The 14,697-nt window shown below is 25.6% G+C and overlaps 1 protein-coding gene and 1 long non-coding RNA gene across 2 annotated transcripts in view; one reads left to right on the top strand and one right to left on the bottom strand.

Moving 5' to 3' along the window:
- Positions 1–2,079: 2,079 nt before the first annotated feature.
- LOC136990318 (uncharacterized) lies at positions 2,080–3,748 on the top strand. The gene is made up of 3 exons (XR_010883039.1): positions 2,080–2,111; positions 2,978–3,319; positions 3,406–3,748. It is a non-coding gene; the product is annotated as an uncharacterized lncRNA (long non-coding RNA).
- The window catches only part of melt (melted), a 63,346-nt gene continuing 52,137 nt past the window's right edge, over positions 3,489–14,697 (bottom strand). Inside the window, 5 exon segments of the mRNA XM_067288694.1 lie at positions 3,489–5,067; positions 5,142–5,240; positions 10,815–10,964; positions 12,745–12,873; positions 13,189–13,328. Coding sequence (XP_067144795.1) covers positions 4,855–5,067; positions 5,142–5,240; positions 10,815–10,964; positions 12,745–12,873; positions 13,189–13,328 — 731 coding nt within the window. The 3' untranslated portion in view covers positions 3,489–4,854.

Consider the following 14,697-nt stretch of genomic DNA (forward strand, 5'->3'; position numbering starts at 1 on the left):
TTAAACTGCGTTAACTCTAATGATAATTAACAAAAGTCGTAAATTCATTATTTTAATTTCGACTATTTAAAAAAATAAAATTGTCAAATTATTGTTATTTTATCGTCTTAAATTTCGAATTTTGTTTTAACGCCGTCTATGATTAATGACGTCTGATTATAACTTTAAAAATGAATATTTAATTATATAATTTATTAATAAGTTTCGGTAAAAATTAATGTAAATCCATTTATTATTAATCGGTTTTAATCTTCTTTTTTTTCTTTCTTTCTTACTTTTTTTCTTTTTAGCTTCGGGCATTTCTGTTATTTTATTTGCTCGTCTCTCTCGATTGCACTGCCTCTAGCGGTAAACTAGCAAGTTACAGTTGTAAAATAATAATAATAAAAAATATATGTAATATATTTTAAATTTAAACAAAAGTTCAAACTTATATATATATGTGATTATTTATTTTTAATAAATTGTTACGTACTATTTTATTTAATTTCCTTTCGATAAATTAAAATATATTTTTTTTAACGTCGAAAAATATAATTACCATTTAAATAAAATTTAATCGGAAAATATACGATGCTGCCATCTATTGTTTGATGTATTAATTAAAAATTGTATTAATTATTAATGATATATTAATTGTATTATATTCAAACTTATTTATATGTATATATTTAAACTGTATTTTTTAAATAAATAAAATATAATTATATTTAAATATCCGTGAAAGAGTAAAAAATACATCGGTAATTTTATCTCCCTTTAAAAAATAAAAAAGGCTCTTTGTAGATAGAATAGTTTCCCCCCCCTTTTCGTGATTATCTAAGAAGATAAGTCGAATACGGTTTGAATAATAATTAAGTTTTAAAGATATCTTTAACATTACGTCAATAATGAATTTTTTACTGAATAATCAAACGTCAATTCGTTTTTCAATTACCAAAAACTTTTATTTGACCTTTTAAAGTTATTGTATCGTCTTACTTTTAAATTTAAATAGCAAAACAATAATAAAATCCTCTTAAAATTTAAAATGTAATTTTATGTTTACGCCATTTTTTAAAATAATTTTTTTCTTTATGACGCCATATTTATTTCGGAGTCGAGATTAAGCGCTATCATTATATATCATAAAAATACTTTATGCTTTATTGACTTTACGTTTTAATAATTACATTTAATATAGACAATTTTAAATTACTTTCTCAGTTTAATTTATATTAAGGAAAAAAATTTTTAAAAAAATTTAATCCCCGACTATGACGTATTTCAATTTAAATTAATCTCCAATCAGCGACTTTTTTAAAAAAATATACGAACGCTGTGTGTCGCTTTTCTACAGTTGATAAATTAATATATTTTTCAAATAAATATTTTATTGGATTTAATTCTATTCTGATTCTGATTTTAAATAATAATTATTATTGTAAAAAAATACAGAATGATAGATGATAATTATTTCGTAAATGAGATGATGTAAAGTCCTTCTGGTCGCCATTCTATAACTTGACGAAACTCTTAAAGTACATATTCAAACATTTAATGCAATCTGCATTACCTCTTTGAAGTGCTAAACTCGAGTAGAGAAAAGTATAAAATAATGATTAGTGCTTCTCAAATTAGTATATCTACCTATCTAGAAATTGTAATTGCATCAAAGATGATTCTACAACTGTAATTAAAAGAGAAGTCGCTTTCTGAAAGAGTAATATTGGGATTTTAATCTCTTTGGAGAACTAAACGAGTCTGATAAATGCAATTTTCAGATTTATTAAATCACTCTCCTCGAAGAATTTTCTATTTTAATGCAGATTTAGAGAGATAATTAACCTGCGTTCATTCTTCTTAACAGAAAGCGAGAGAACGAGATCTATTCCTTGGGAGATCTCGATTTACAATACACTTCTGTATATTTGTTATATACAGAACTTCAATATATTTTTTCCAAACTTTTCTATAAAAATTCTATTTGCTAAAAATGAGCACAAAACACCGAAGTCAATAATATCGATCGTTACATCGTTGTACTTTTTTTAAAATAGTTATTGTTAACGTCAGGTGGCGCTTCTGCCGGTTGCATTTTTAAATGGTAAATTATTAACGACGAAACTACAGTAAGTTTTACCTTCTAATTTGTATTTTGTACAATTATTCCGTATTAAAACTTTAAAGTGTATTTATACAGACAAGTACGCATCTTTATTTTTAGTTTACTTTGATTTAGCTACTCCAGCCATCTCATTTAATGTATTTTAGTGTTATGTAAGTGACTTTCGTTCAATTCGTATAAATAAATAATGGCGGAATCAGAAATATCTTACATGAATAATGAATACCGTGACGATTTTTGTTACCAAGAAATTCAATTTATTTTAAAAAACTTTTCTATAAACTTTGGCAGTTTTAATCATTTAAAAGTATTAGAATGATATCTTTCATTTATATAATTTTTAAACTATACTTGTTATTAAATCCAATGATAATAAAAGGAAAACAGTAATTACATACTTTTAGATCATTTACTCACATATTTTACACACATACACACACACCACACATTAACTTTATATAACTATCTATCTGAAAATAATGTAAAGTATCTAAAATGAACATCAAAACATCTATAATCTGCTAAATTAAAATTACTGAAGCAGAAGTTTCTTAAAAAATTACTTATAATTATGTAAAATATTATGGAAAAAATCCAATATATAATTCATAATTATAAATTAATCTGCTTTATCTCATAAATATATAATTCAACATTTAATTAAATTATATGGCTGAGTTAATCAATGCAGTTTTAACAGTGGATGAAGTTTAAATAATGCTAATAATGCTAACATTTTCAACCCAGTTAATGAGCAGTCTTTGGAGCAAGGACGGTTTAAAGTGGAATCACTTGTTAAAGGTGCATTGATTAATTCGGCTGAATAATCACTGGCTAGTTCATCTTTAAATTATATATATTTTCCTGCAGATAAACTTGAATAACAAACTATAAAGCATTATGACGAATATTCAAAAGCCAGAAAAATATTCCCACAATGCAACATTTAGTTGTACAAACTTGGAAGAGAACACGAAAAAAGTTACAACAGTTATTAATTTGAGTAATCCTAAGAGAAATAAACCTACAGTTGAGAGACATCCAAAACTAGAAGTTCTGCATTTAAATGAAGAACAGTTTTCAAGAAATTCAAATATTGTTGTTTACCCTTTTTTAAACACAACAATGAAGATATTAAGACAACTTGAAGATATTAAAACTGCTAAAGTTCGTAGAAAACAATTAAAATGTGAAGATATCAATGTGTTAAAGGTAATAAGCACTTTTGTAAAAGATATTCAGTGTACTTGAAAGTTATTAACAAAATTAATTTAAGACAATGTTCTTTTGATTTTCAGGGTGTCAGGAGTGTGAACATTCCAAGAAAGCAACTGATTTATCACAATTTGATTAAAATTGAACTGTAAAATTCAAACAAACATTTGTATATATTTTTATCATAAAATAATGTCAAAAATTTATTTAAAACTTACAAAAATAAAACACATCTGTGATATAAGAATTAGATACACAACAAAAAGTTGGTCAGAAATTTTGGAGGTTGTTATCATGTGATTTCAACAATATAGAAAGCAAATCAAATTACCAATACAAGTCATTTTAAAATTTGCTTTATATAACAAATGTAAATTTGGATAAATTTCATTAAAGCAAAGAAATAAAAGCATTAGTAATGTTAAATATGGCAGTATCTATACATATTCTGTCCAGCAGATAAATTATAATAGTTACATGTAAAGATAATTTTATCAAATGGCTCTAAAATATTAAATTTCTTAAAATATAGCAAAACAAATTTGATATATCACAAGATTTTAACAAACAGTGGTATTAAATTATCAATATATATATATATATATATATATATAACATGTACTGTTTTAGTTAGATTGATTAATTACATTCAGATTGATATACATATTTTTTGAGTCTCTCTCAATGTTTGTTCATTCATATATTTTCATATACTCTAAGATTATTTGGAATTCAGTAATTGCATTGCAATATTTATATTTGTGAATACAGTGCATAAACATAGGATATTCACTGTGCATTTAAGTGTGCATATTGTAAACTCTTAAAGATAATATTTTCATTAAATTTTGAATTATAAAAACTCCAAACTTGTCATAACTATTATAAATGAAAAAAACAAACAGTTAGAGAGACCTTACATTTACAGATTTTTATTAAAAAAAAAGAAAAAATTACACATCATCTGAAATCCTAAATAATAAGGATTTTTCTAACCAGTCAAACTGTTTATATTTTCAAAAAGAAAGCACTCAGGTATGTATATAGATATATATATCTAATATGAAATTTTATTTCAAAGATATGAGCAGGGGTTTTTTTTCCCTTAGAAAGTTAAGGCACAAAATTTACATCTAGCACTCAAAAACTTTGATTTCAAGTTTTCACTATATTATTGAAAATAAATGCCCAAATTTCAAATAATAAATCTGATTGTAATTGTAAGTCATGTTTCAATACTGATAAAATTTAGAATAATCTTTTACATACATAACATCACAAAACAATAATTTGATAGACAATAACTATATTGTAAATATTTACACCAATTTTTAAGATATAAATTATTTACATCTCATTACTCTTATAGAGTATACAAATAATTGTAATTAAGGTTTACATTAAAGTTTTATTAGACAAAAGAATCAATTTATAAAATTTTACAATTCTTGTAAAGAGAAACTATACAATTGCATTTTTTCTTTGAGCCATTAAGATTAAAAATATTAATCTTTTCACTTACACGTATACATTTAATGGGTAGTATCTTTAGCATGAGAATGAGCCATAGCAATGGATATACATTGAACCCATTGTTCTGTATTTTTGCTATCTTTTGCTTTAAGAACAAAAGTCCTGTCATCTGTAAATATTTCAAAAGCTTTTGGTATGTTGCGACGGCTGCTTATTGCCCTCACGCTACGAATTTGACTAACTTCAATAGGAGACACTTCTTTATCACCTTTCTGTAAAGTTATAATAATAAATTTACTATTTAATTTTCAGCTTAAAATAATAACCTTTCTGTGAATATACATACCGAACCTCTATAGGAAAGATGTGCACCTGATAAAGTAAAATATCTAGTTCTCCAGCGACGAAATAATTTCCACCTTCCTTTTTTCTCTTTTAATTGGCCCTTAAATAATAAGATTAAAATAGTTTTATTATTATTTGGGAAAAATTAATACTTTTTTTATATACAGTAGAGAGTCGTTAATCCGAACCCCGGTTATCCAAACGATTTTCAGTCGGACTGTGTCGTGCTGAATCAAACGTTTTTGATACTAGATTTACTTATAAAAACATGAAAATTGTACTTTAGATTTTTCAATATATTTATTTTGTTTGTACAAAATAAAGAAATAATTTTTAACGATACAATAGCCTCGATTATTATTATAAAAATTTTTGTTAGGCTTAAAAATTGACGAAAATTTAACACGAAGCAACATGCAACGGAGAAAAATTTGAACATCGGACAGGTTAATATATTTTTTTGTACATAATCGGTTATCTGAACAACCCCAGTCCTCAACTGATTCGGATTAACGACTCTCTACTGTAATTTAATTTCTATCTTTCAGAATGTTATATACATTTAGCAGTATTATAAACTTAATTCTAATTTTTGTAGATTAATTTTTGAAAATAATATAAGCTGTGTAATCTGTCTTTTTCAATGGGAGAAGAAACATCAGCTATCAGTAAGATTAAGTTTTTTCACTTTAAAAAATTACCAATGGTGAACAAAAACCCACCAAAAATAACTGGAGAGGAAATGAAAAATTTAATTTTTGCTTAAAATTATGAAAACTTTATTAAATTATAAAATTTCTTTTATCACATTTTTCATAAATATTGTATCGTCAAATAATTTGCCAAATTGTCCTGAATCTACAATATAAACTTTTAGTTCTTGCTATTGCAAAAATGTGTTTAGCCAACTAGTTTGTCAATATTTGAATTTTGGCAAACTAGTTGGCTAGACTCTGACAAATTGATATATTTAGTTTATAGTGAAAAATTTCTATCATAGATAAAATTACCAAGTCAACATTGTATAAGATATAAATTTTGAGTTTTGATCCCATGTTACATTCAAGAAAATCAATTATTACTGATGTTTTAAGTCCAGCTTATATTGCATTAAGATTTATCAAATGATCAATAAGGGTTTTTTCTTTTGACCATTGTTTTTGTAAAAAAAATTTTTTTTACCAAATAATATGAATTTGAACAGTTGCCATAGAAATGAATGTTTCACCAATAAAAACAATTCATGTAGAACTTGTGATATATAGACATAACATAATATTTAGATATTTTAATAATTGGGCTGCTATTTGAAAAAATTGTAGACCTATAAAATCCCACTGTCGTCTGTTGTCTGTCCTTCCTTAATCTTGAGAACAGAGTTAGACGAAAGCCAAGACATGTATGGAAGGCATAAAGACAGGAGGCTCTGATTAACTGTATATGAACTTTTGATACAAATTGGAAGTCACATTATTTCAATTCAAAAATTTTCCCCTGTAAGGAGTTAGACAGAGGATGGCATGACTGGTGCTAACAGGGAAAGTATTATGTACAGGGGCAAGACATTACTAATTTGAGGTGGAGAGCATATATTTTAAATTAATTTTAAAAGATATGATAAGAAAGTATAGTCTGGCATTGTGATGATTCACAATAGATAATTGCTTGTTTTATATATATATGGCTGTATCAGTATTAAAATGTATATTATTAATATTAATATGGACACTTTAATTTCTCGACGTTTTAACTAATATTTTCAATTAGTATTTTTATTTGAAGGACTACAAACTTATCACTGTATAATGTATAAATCTGTTCAAAATACTATGGATTAAACTATTTCTCATTAAACATCTGATGTGAAAAAATTTATATACAGTGGAACCTTGCTTAATTAATGAGCATAATTCGTTCCAGAGTCTTACTCCTAATGCAAAACACTCGTTAAGCGAAATAATTTTTCCCGTAGAAATTAATGTAAAATACGATAATGCGTTCCACACTGAAAAAATGCTCAAATGTTTTATGTATAACATTTATTCAAAAAAAAAAAAAAATTGTACAATATACACTGTTAAGGAGCATGAATCATCATTTTTTCTTCTAGAATCCTGGAATGAGAATTCAATTTGCAGAAACGAAAAAAAAATCACAGCTAATAAGTTTGATAAACACTCCAAATTATACACCAAATTCTTGGGTTATGTAGTGAATGGTATTTGACTATTATTTACAATATTCATTTCTTTTTTCTCAATTTATTATGGAAAAAGTAATTAATATAATAATGGACACAATTGTAATTTCAAATTCACTTAACATTTTTAATTAAAATTTCAAGTACAGTACTGTACAGTGCTAGTAATGTTCAAGAATCAACTAGTAATCCAACACTAGTAACTCTTGAGCATCCCTTTTACTATTGCCAATTCCCACTATTTCAAAATTCAGTTCCTACTAAACATGACATGATATTTATCCTGAGCTTTAATATTGTGTCAAGCTCAAGTGTTCAAGACTTCTAGATTCAACAACTTGGACTGCTCAAAAGAAGGAACAGTATCTTATAACACAATACTGTATAAATATTAATATAAAAATCAGTTACCCAAAATTTACCACCAAAAAGACTGTACCTCCCACCAAATTTCCAATGGTTGCTTCAATTTCCACTAAATTTAGTATGAATACATCAACTTGGCAACATGATTAGCAGCAACAGCAGTGCACTCATGAGAAAATGGCAAAAGACAATTCAAAATCATTTTAAAAAGATTTACAATTACTTTAAGAATGCTAAAATACAATAACATATGATCTATAAATGTTTTTGATTAATACATAAAGAAATGCTTACCGGAACTGTATAATATTAAATTAAATAAATCTACACCTTTTACGGGTCCAGCATAACGATTAATTCTATAAAAACGTTTTCGGTCCCTTTAAGAGATCTTCAGTTATTCTTTACAAAGAAATGAACGAGAAATTCGAATTTAAAACGAACAAATTTCAAAATGCGGTTATACATCTAACAGTAAAACGTAGATCTGTTCTTAATATCGTTATAACAAACTTAAAAAATGTAAGCAAAATACAAATAACAACCAACAATAATAAAATTAACAAGCGTATACAAATCACCTAAAGACAGAAATAAACCAAAGTGGCATCTGTGGAGTCATAAATTTTTTTCATAGAATGATTTCCAGGCTGTGGATAAACTGTTGGCATCTCTATGCTTAATGCATTGTGTGGTGAGCTGCACTTTGTGTATTTCCATTTTTTCTAGTTATCTCACCACTTGTGCTGATCTTGTAGGTTTAATAATCGCTGCCTGATCCCCACACAGTCTATTGGACCAGGCGGCGATTATTAAACTTATATAAGCACTTGTATTGCAATCTTGTAAGTTAATATTTTCTTAATCATATAGATTGATTTATTTATTTTTTCCTTAATACTGTGTTCTGCTGATGTTTTATTATTGCTTATATCATACCAAAGTTTTTGATTAATACAATGTACTTATGCAAATAAACAAATGTTTTCTTTCCCAATGATTAAGCCAGGGGTCACTAAACTTTTTTCACAGCAGGCCAGATAACAGAATGATGAGCACAGGCCACATAACCATTTTGTTCAATACAGCACACTGAATACACAAAAAATAAAGACAACTAACATATTTATTTACCAATACATAAACATGATTATTGCAGCAAGCTTGTAATTGCTTTTCTTAGAAACTTCATTGCAGATACCACAACTTATACAAAAAGTGCTCTGATATCCAGTCACAAAAAGTTGGCAAATTTCTTATTTCACTGATTTATTTAAAAATTATATTACTGTCATATGCAAAAATCAGATCGGATCAATTTTGGCATTTTTACATTTTTTTTACTATGTAAAAAGAAATTAAAATAAGTGTAAGTTTATCTACAATCTATGATATTTTCATATAAATAATTATATTTTAACACAGTGCAGTGGTGGGCTGGTTGAACTGACCTCACAGGCCGTAGTTTGGTGACCCCTGGATTAAGCCATTGAATTCACCTTACTCCCAAAATTCCAATTTTCTTAATCTGACACTGTTCTGGTCCCATATATATCATATTTTCAAGATTGCACTGTATTAGCATTTATGTAAAAATAAATTCAGTTACGTGACTATATTTTAATGAAAAATTAACAAATAGGAGGGAGAAAAATGCATCTAGGAATTTTATTTAAAAATATTAGCAACTTCAAACTTTTTAAACTTTAAAAACATTCTTGGAAATTTGGAATACTAAACATAAATGCAAACCAAAGGATTGATGCAAGCAATTTTTTTTGTGTATTCCTATAATATGAATGAGGATGAAAGAAAATGTTCCTTTAAAGACTATAAGATGTATTATAATATAAAACCCCACATTAAAGTGAATCACAGGCTTTTTGTGCATATAAAAGCCCAAAAACATTCACAATATCAGTTGTCATGTAACTACTCTAGTCTAAAAAACAATGTAAAAGTAATAATAATAATAAACAAACATACCCCAAAACCCTCCTTAGGAACAAGGCAAATACCAATAATAATACACATGAAAATAATTGAAAAGCACCACATTAGCAAAGTGCTCTAAAAAAGTTACTCTTCACTTTAAAGTACTTTGCTAAACAATGTGCCTAATACCTAAGGTGCTAATACTTCTAAGCAAGGTATACCTTTATTAACATTTTTTGAGAAATTTATACATTAATATGCCCATAACAATTTTAAATTTAGTTTCATATTTTCTAGTCATTTCTAGATATTGATGAAGTAATTAGAAAATATTCAATTAAATTTAAAGCTCAACTTATTGTCTCTGAAGAGACAATTGGTGCTGATATGAATGAAGCTGAAATATGTAATATATCCATTGAAAATATTATTATTAATTATTTATTAATGCAACATAATCCATTTAGGTATATCCATGAAAGTTTAGTATGATATAAGCAATAATAAAATATCAGCAGAACACAGCATTAAGAAAAAAAATAAATCAATCAATCTATATGATTAAGAAAATATTCATCAACTTATATAAGCACTTGTATTGCAATCTTTCTACATTATGTAAGACAAACTTGTAAATAACAAAAAAAAAAAAAAAAATACTGAAATTATAGCTTATAATTATTGAAATGTGTAAAACTCTATTCTTAAAATCTTAAAAATAATAAAAATTTCTAATATACAGAAAAAAAAATCTATTAAACACAGTTTTAACTGGCTGCATTTTGTATTCTTTTTTACTTCATTCTGTATCATTTAGAATAGTTTTTAATTAATGCTAAAAATGTCTTTGATACAAAAAAGTTGAAAGTATTCATAAATTATTATTGTATAATATTACAGCATGACAAATCAACATCAAAAGAATATTATTTAACTTAAAAGTTTTCTTTCCATATAATCACAAATTGATAAGTTTATAGTATACAAATTCTACAATTAGTTCACATTAAAACAATAATTGTGAAATTAAAATTAATGTCTTATTAATAAAACAAAATGTATTTTAAACTAAAAGTGAAAAAATAAAATATATCTTTTTTTGATAACTATAATGATTGATACAATGTATTTATAATTTTGAAATTATAACAACTAAAATATATAATTCTTTACCTCAATCACAGGTTCATTTGTTTGTAAGAAGCCAAGTGCTCTTTCTGGATGGTTACAAAGAAAACACCCCCAAATATTTTTGGGTCCATTATATTCAAAGACATCAAAAAATCTATAATTTCTCAGTTCATTGATCAACATATCATTATCCTGAAATATGTATATGTATATAAATTAACAAATTAATTTTCTACTTATATTTTAAAAATAAAATTGTTTAACACAAAAATCACATACTTAGAAATGTTAAACAGTTAATTAATTAAATAATAATTGTAACAATTATCATATTTTCATGTAGATAATCTGTGGGTTATTTGTGTTTGAAATATAATTTGAAAGGGGTTTGAGTTATGTAATAAGGTGGGTTATTTGCTGATTTGAAATTTCAATCATAAATTAAAGATAATTCACACTGTACAACTGACCAGTGGCCACCAACCAAACCAGATCAAAAATTATCTTATTTGTACATTTGCAAGAAATGGCACAAAGTGTTTAATTGTACTTTCCCACTATTTTTACAACTCTGACCTATTTCAACAGATTAAGATTTAATTTTTTAATAAATATTTACAATTAAGATGTAGATTGTATTTCATATTAGACTGAAGATTAAGCCCAAAAAGAATTAAATTTTTATATAATAATTTACAATTAATAAAGCCTCAACTTGCACTAAGTTACAAGAATTACAAAAGTTATTAAACTACAGCTATTAAATTAATAAGAAAGTTTGCCTGTAAATGCAGTATATCATTTCCACATGATATAACAATTGAATACAAAAATAGCCTTTTCTGTATTAATAATATTGTACTGTGTTTAATAATCAGAAAGTACTTTCTATGACAAGTAATATCTATACTGTACTGTATACTGTATGTATATAAATTGTTGTAAGATCCTCACCATTAGTTATTGGTGATATCTTCTGCATTTAGTTTTTTTTTAACTTTAGAAAAACCATAGCTTGTTCTTTTTACTCTGTCAACACTATAGGCACTTAACAGGACTTAAATTTAAATGTTACATGAATCTATCTGTACTATTCTGTGCATTTGAATATGAAATTCTTTTTGAGATTTTAATTAGTTTCATTATTATGTTAATTCAAAAACTCAATACCATGCTAATTTGTATTCCTGGCATTAGTTTTTTCAGATGAGGTGCAACTTCTGGTACATACTGTATAAATAAAACTATTGCTAGTATGATCTTTATTTCTAATATGAAGAAATTCATTTAATAAATAAATAAATATAAAATTCAAATTATAGATGCCAAAAAATATTCAAATATAATAAAATAGTAGTATTAAAAGTTTTATTTCCATAATTAATAATCTATATCATTTCTAAACTGTAAAACTCAAACAATCCATTATGTAAAATAAGGTGTAATTACTTTGATCAAAATCATTGGAATATTTTTATGTTACTGTTTCATTGTATATTTTATTTATTCCAAAATAATTAAATGTAGTAGTATTAAAAAAAACATGAAAATATAAAATAATGCCACTAAATTTAGCACATTTTTTATTATTATTCAGTATTATATGTTAATTGAATACTTTAAATTCAGATAAATTTTCTTTTAATTAAAAAATTTAACACTTTTATTAATATGTAATATATCACTGACAATGGCACAACTAAAAAAACTGATTTTGCTTTTTTTCCCCCATAAATAAACTCCTTAGGCAGAATATTTTATCATGTAAAATGACATTTCTATCTCCATTGGATTCCCACCAGAAAACAGATTGTGTTATCAACTCATATTCAAATGTTAGTCAATTGGAATTTTTAAATGCTTCCCTTTTTTAAATTATGCCACTATCAAAACAAAGCAGCAAATTGGAGAGAAATAGTTTTTGAAAACTGTTGTTTATTAGATTATTAATTTATACACAAAACCAAATTACCTTTGCAGATGGAAAAGCAGATGTAACAAGTGTCAAAAACGTTTTATTGTCAGCCTTTAAAGTATCCCAACAATTTTTCAGACTTCCAACAGATGCTTCACGAGTACTTAAAGCAGATGATGCTCTTGCCTAAAATTTTTTTTTTTTTAATATTTACATATTATTTAATATTAATTAAAACTCTTGAAGTTAAATAATTTAATCTTAATTACAGTAATTTAAAACTAGTTAAATAAAAAATCTTTTAAAAAATTTTATAAGCAGTTAACTGAAAATATTTCATTTAACTGTCTATTACATCTAAATACATATTTCTTACTTTAAAAAAATTTTAAACTAGGAACCTTTTTAAATATGTACTTAATTATTATAACTAATAAAGTTATTCGATCATTATAGATAGGAATTTACAAAATATTAAAAATTGTATCATAAATAATTTACCTGTAATGCAAGAAACATTAAATGAATCCATATACGTGGGTTACGTGTTTTCATAACAAACAAAGTCTTATTGTATAAGCAATGTTGGCCTTTTCCTTGGCAGGCAAAGTGAAGTTTAGCATGTTTTTTTGCTTTTCTTTCTGTAAATAAAATAATAAATTTAAAATGAAACATTCACTTATATAAATTAATAAATAAAATTTTATGAATTTAAAAAAGTCCATAAATTAAAGTAATTATTAACAATATAAAAAATAAACACAGTAAATATAAATAATAAACAATATAAACAGAAATACAGTAAATATTATTGAGATATTTTTTGTCAGACAAATTAATGTGATCCTGGATACATAACTCTGTTTTACTTCCAAATCTACTTTTATATACTTCTTATGTGTTATTTATGATCAAGTAATATCGAGACACAAAACTCAATACTTCATTTAATAAACAAATTAATAAGACATATTTTTATTAACACTTTAGTCTAACAAAATTTTTTCACCTTACTTTTTCATTTAATAATGTAAATTAATATTTTCTATAGTAGATGTTATATTCAGTTAAATTTTATTATAATTTTTGTGATATATATATACGAGAGGATATAAAAAGAATGCTTAAAAAAGATAAAATAGTAAACATAACAAAAATAAAAACTAATATGAAACAATTTCCATGTGTCAAATTACTTGGAGTGATAATCACAAATATGGTATCATGTAATTGTTATTTAATTCTTTTTCAGTCATTTGTTGAAATCAAAATTTTGTCTTTATAACAACAAATCCTGCTTCACAAATACATAACAAATGATAGCAATATTTTCATCACTTTTTTTAAATAAATCAAAAATTTGTCAAAAATATCCACTATTCAAGCTTATGGGTTTATTTGAGCTTGAGTCTGGAGGTGACACACTGCTAGAGAGAACACTAAGTGTCCACTGTTACTAATGTATTTGGATCAGTGATGTAGAATTGATTTTCAGTCAATAATTGAAGATAGGATGGTGAATTTCTTATTCCTAGTGACAGATGACTCTTTGAAGGAAGCACTGTTGGATCTTGTTGGCAAGGCATTTACATTCATCTGGAAGATGAAATTGAAAAGAGACATAGAACATGGTTGAGTTTGCACTGCAGAAGAAAGTCTAATTTGTTTGAAGTTCTAAGAAGAGAGAGCACAATCTTCCTATACTTCTTTGCCAGTATCATCACTACCTACATTCTTCTTTTGTCTTCATCTTCTACATGAATGTAAATGCCTATCCAGCAAGATCCAGCAATACTGCCTTTGAAGATCCATCTGAATCACTTGGAATAAGACACTCAACATCCTTTCTTCACCTTATTGACTTATTGTCTCCATCTTCTACACAAGGTTGGAAAATCAATATATTAATTTTCAACCTTATGTAGAAGATGAAGTATAGGAAGATTGTGCTCTCTTCTTAGAACTTCAAGCAAATTAGACTTTCTTCTGCAGTGCAAACTCAATCATATT

Source organism: Centruroides vittatus, unplaced genomic scaffold (assembly GCF_030686945.1).
Source record: "Centruroides vittatus isolate TY-2023 unplaced genomic scaffold, ASM3068694v2 scaffold_899, whole genome shotgun sequence".
NCBI classification, from domain to species: domain Eukaryota; kingdom Metazoa; phylum Arthropoda; class Arachnida; order Scorpiones; family Buthidae; genus Centruroides; species Centruroides vittatus.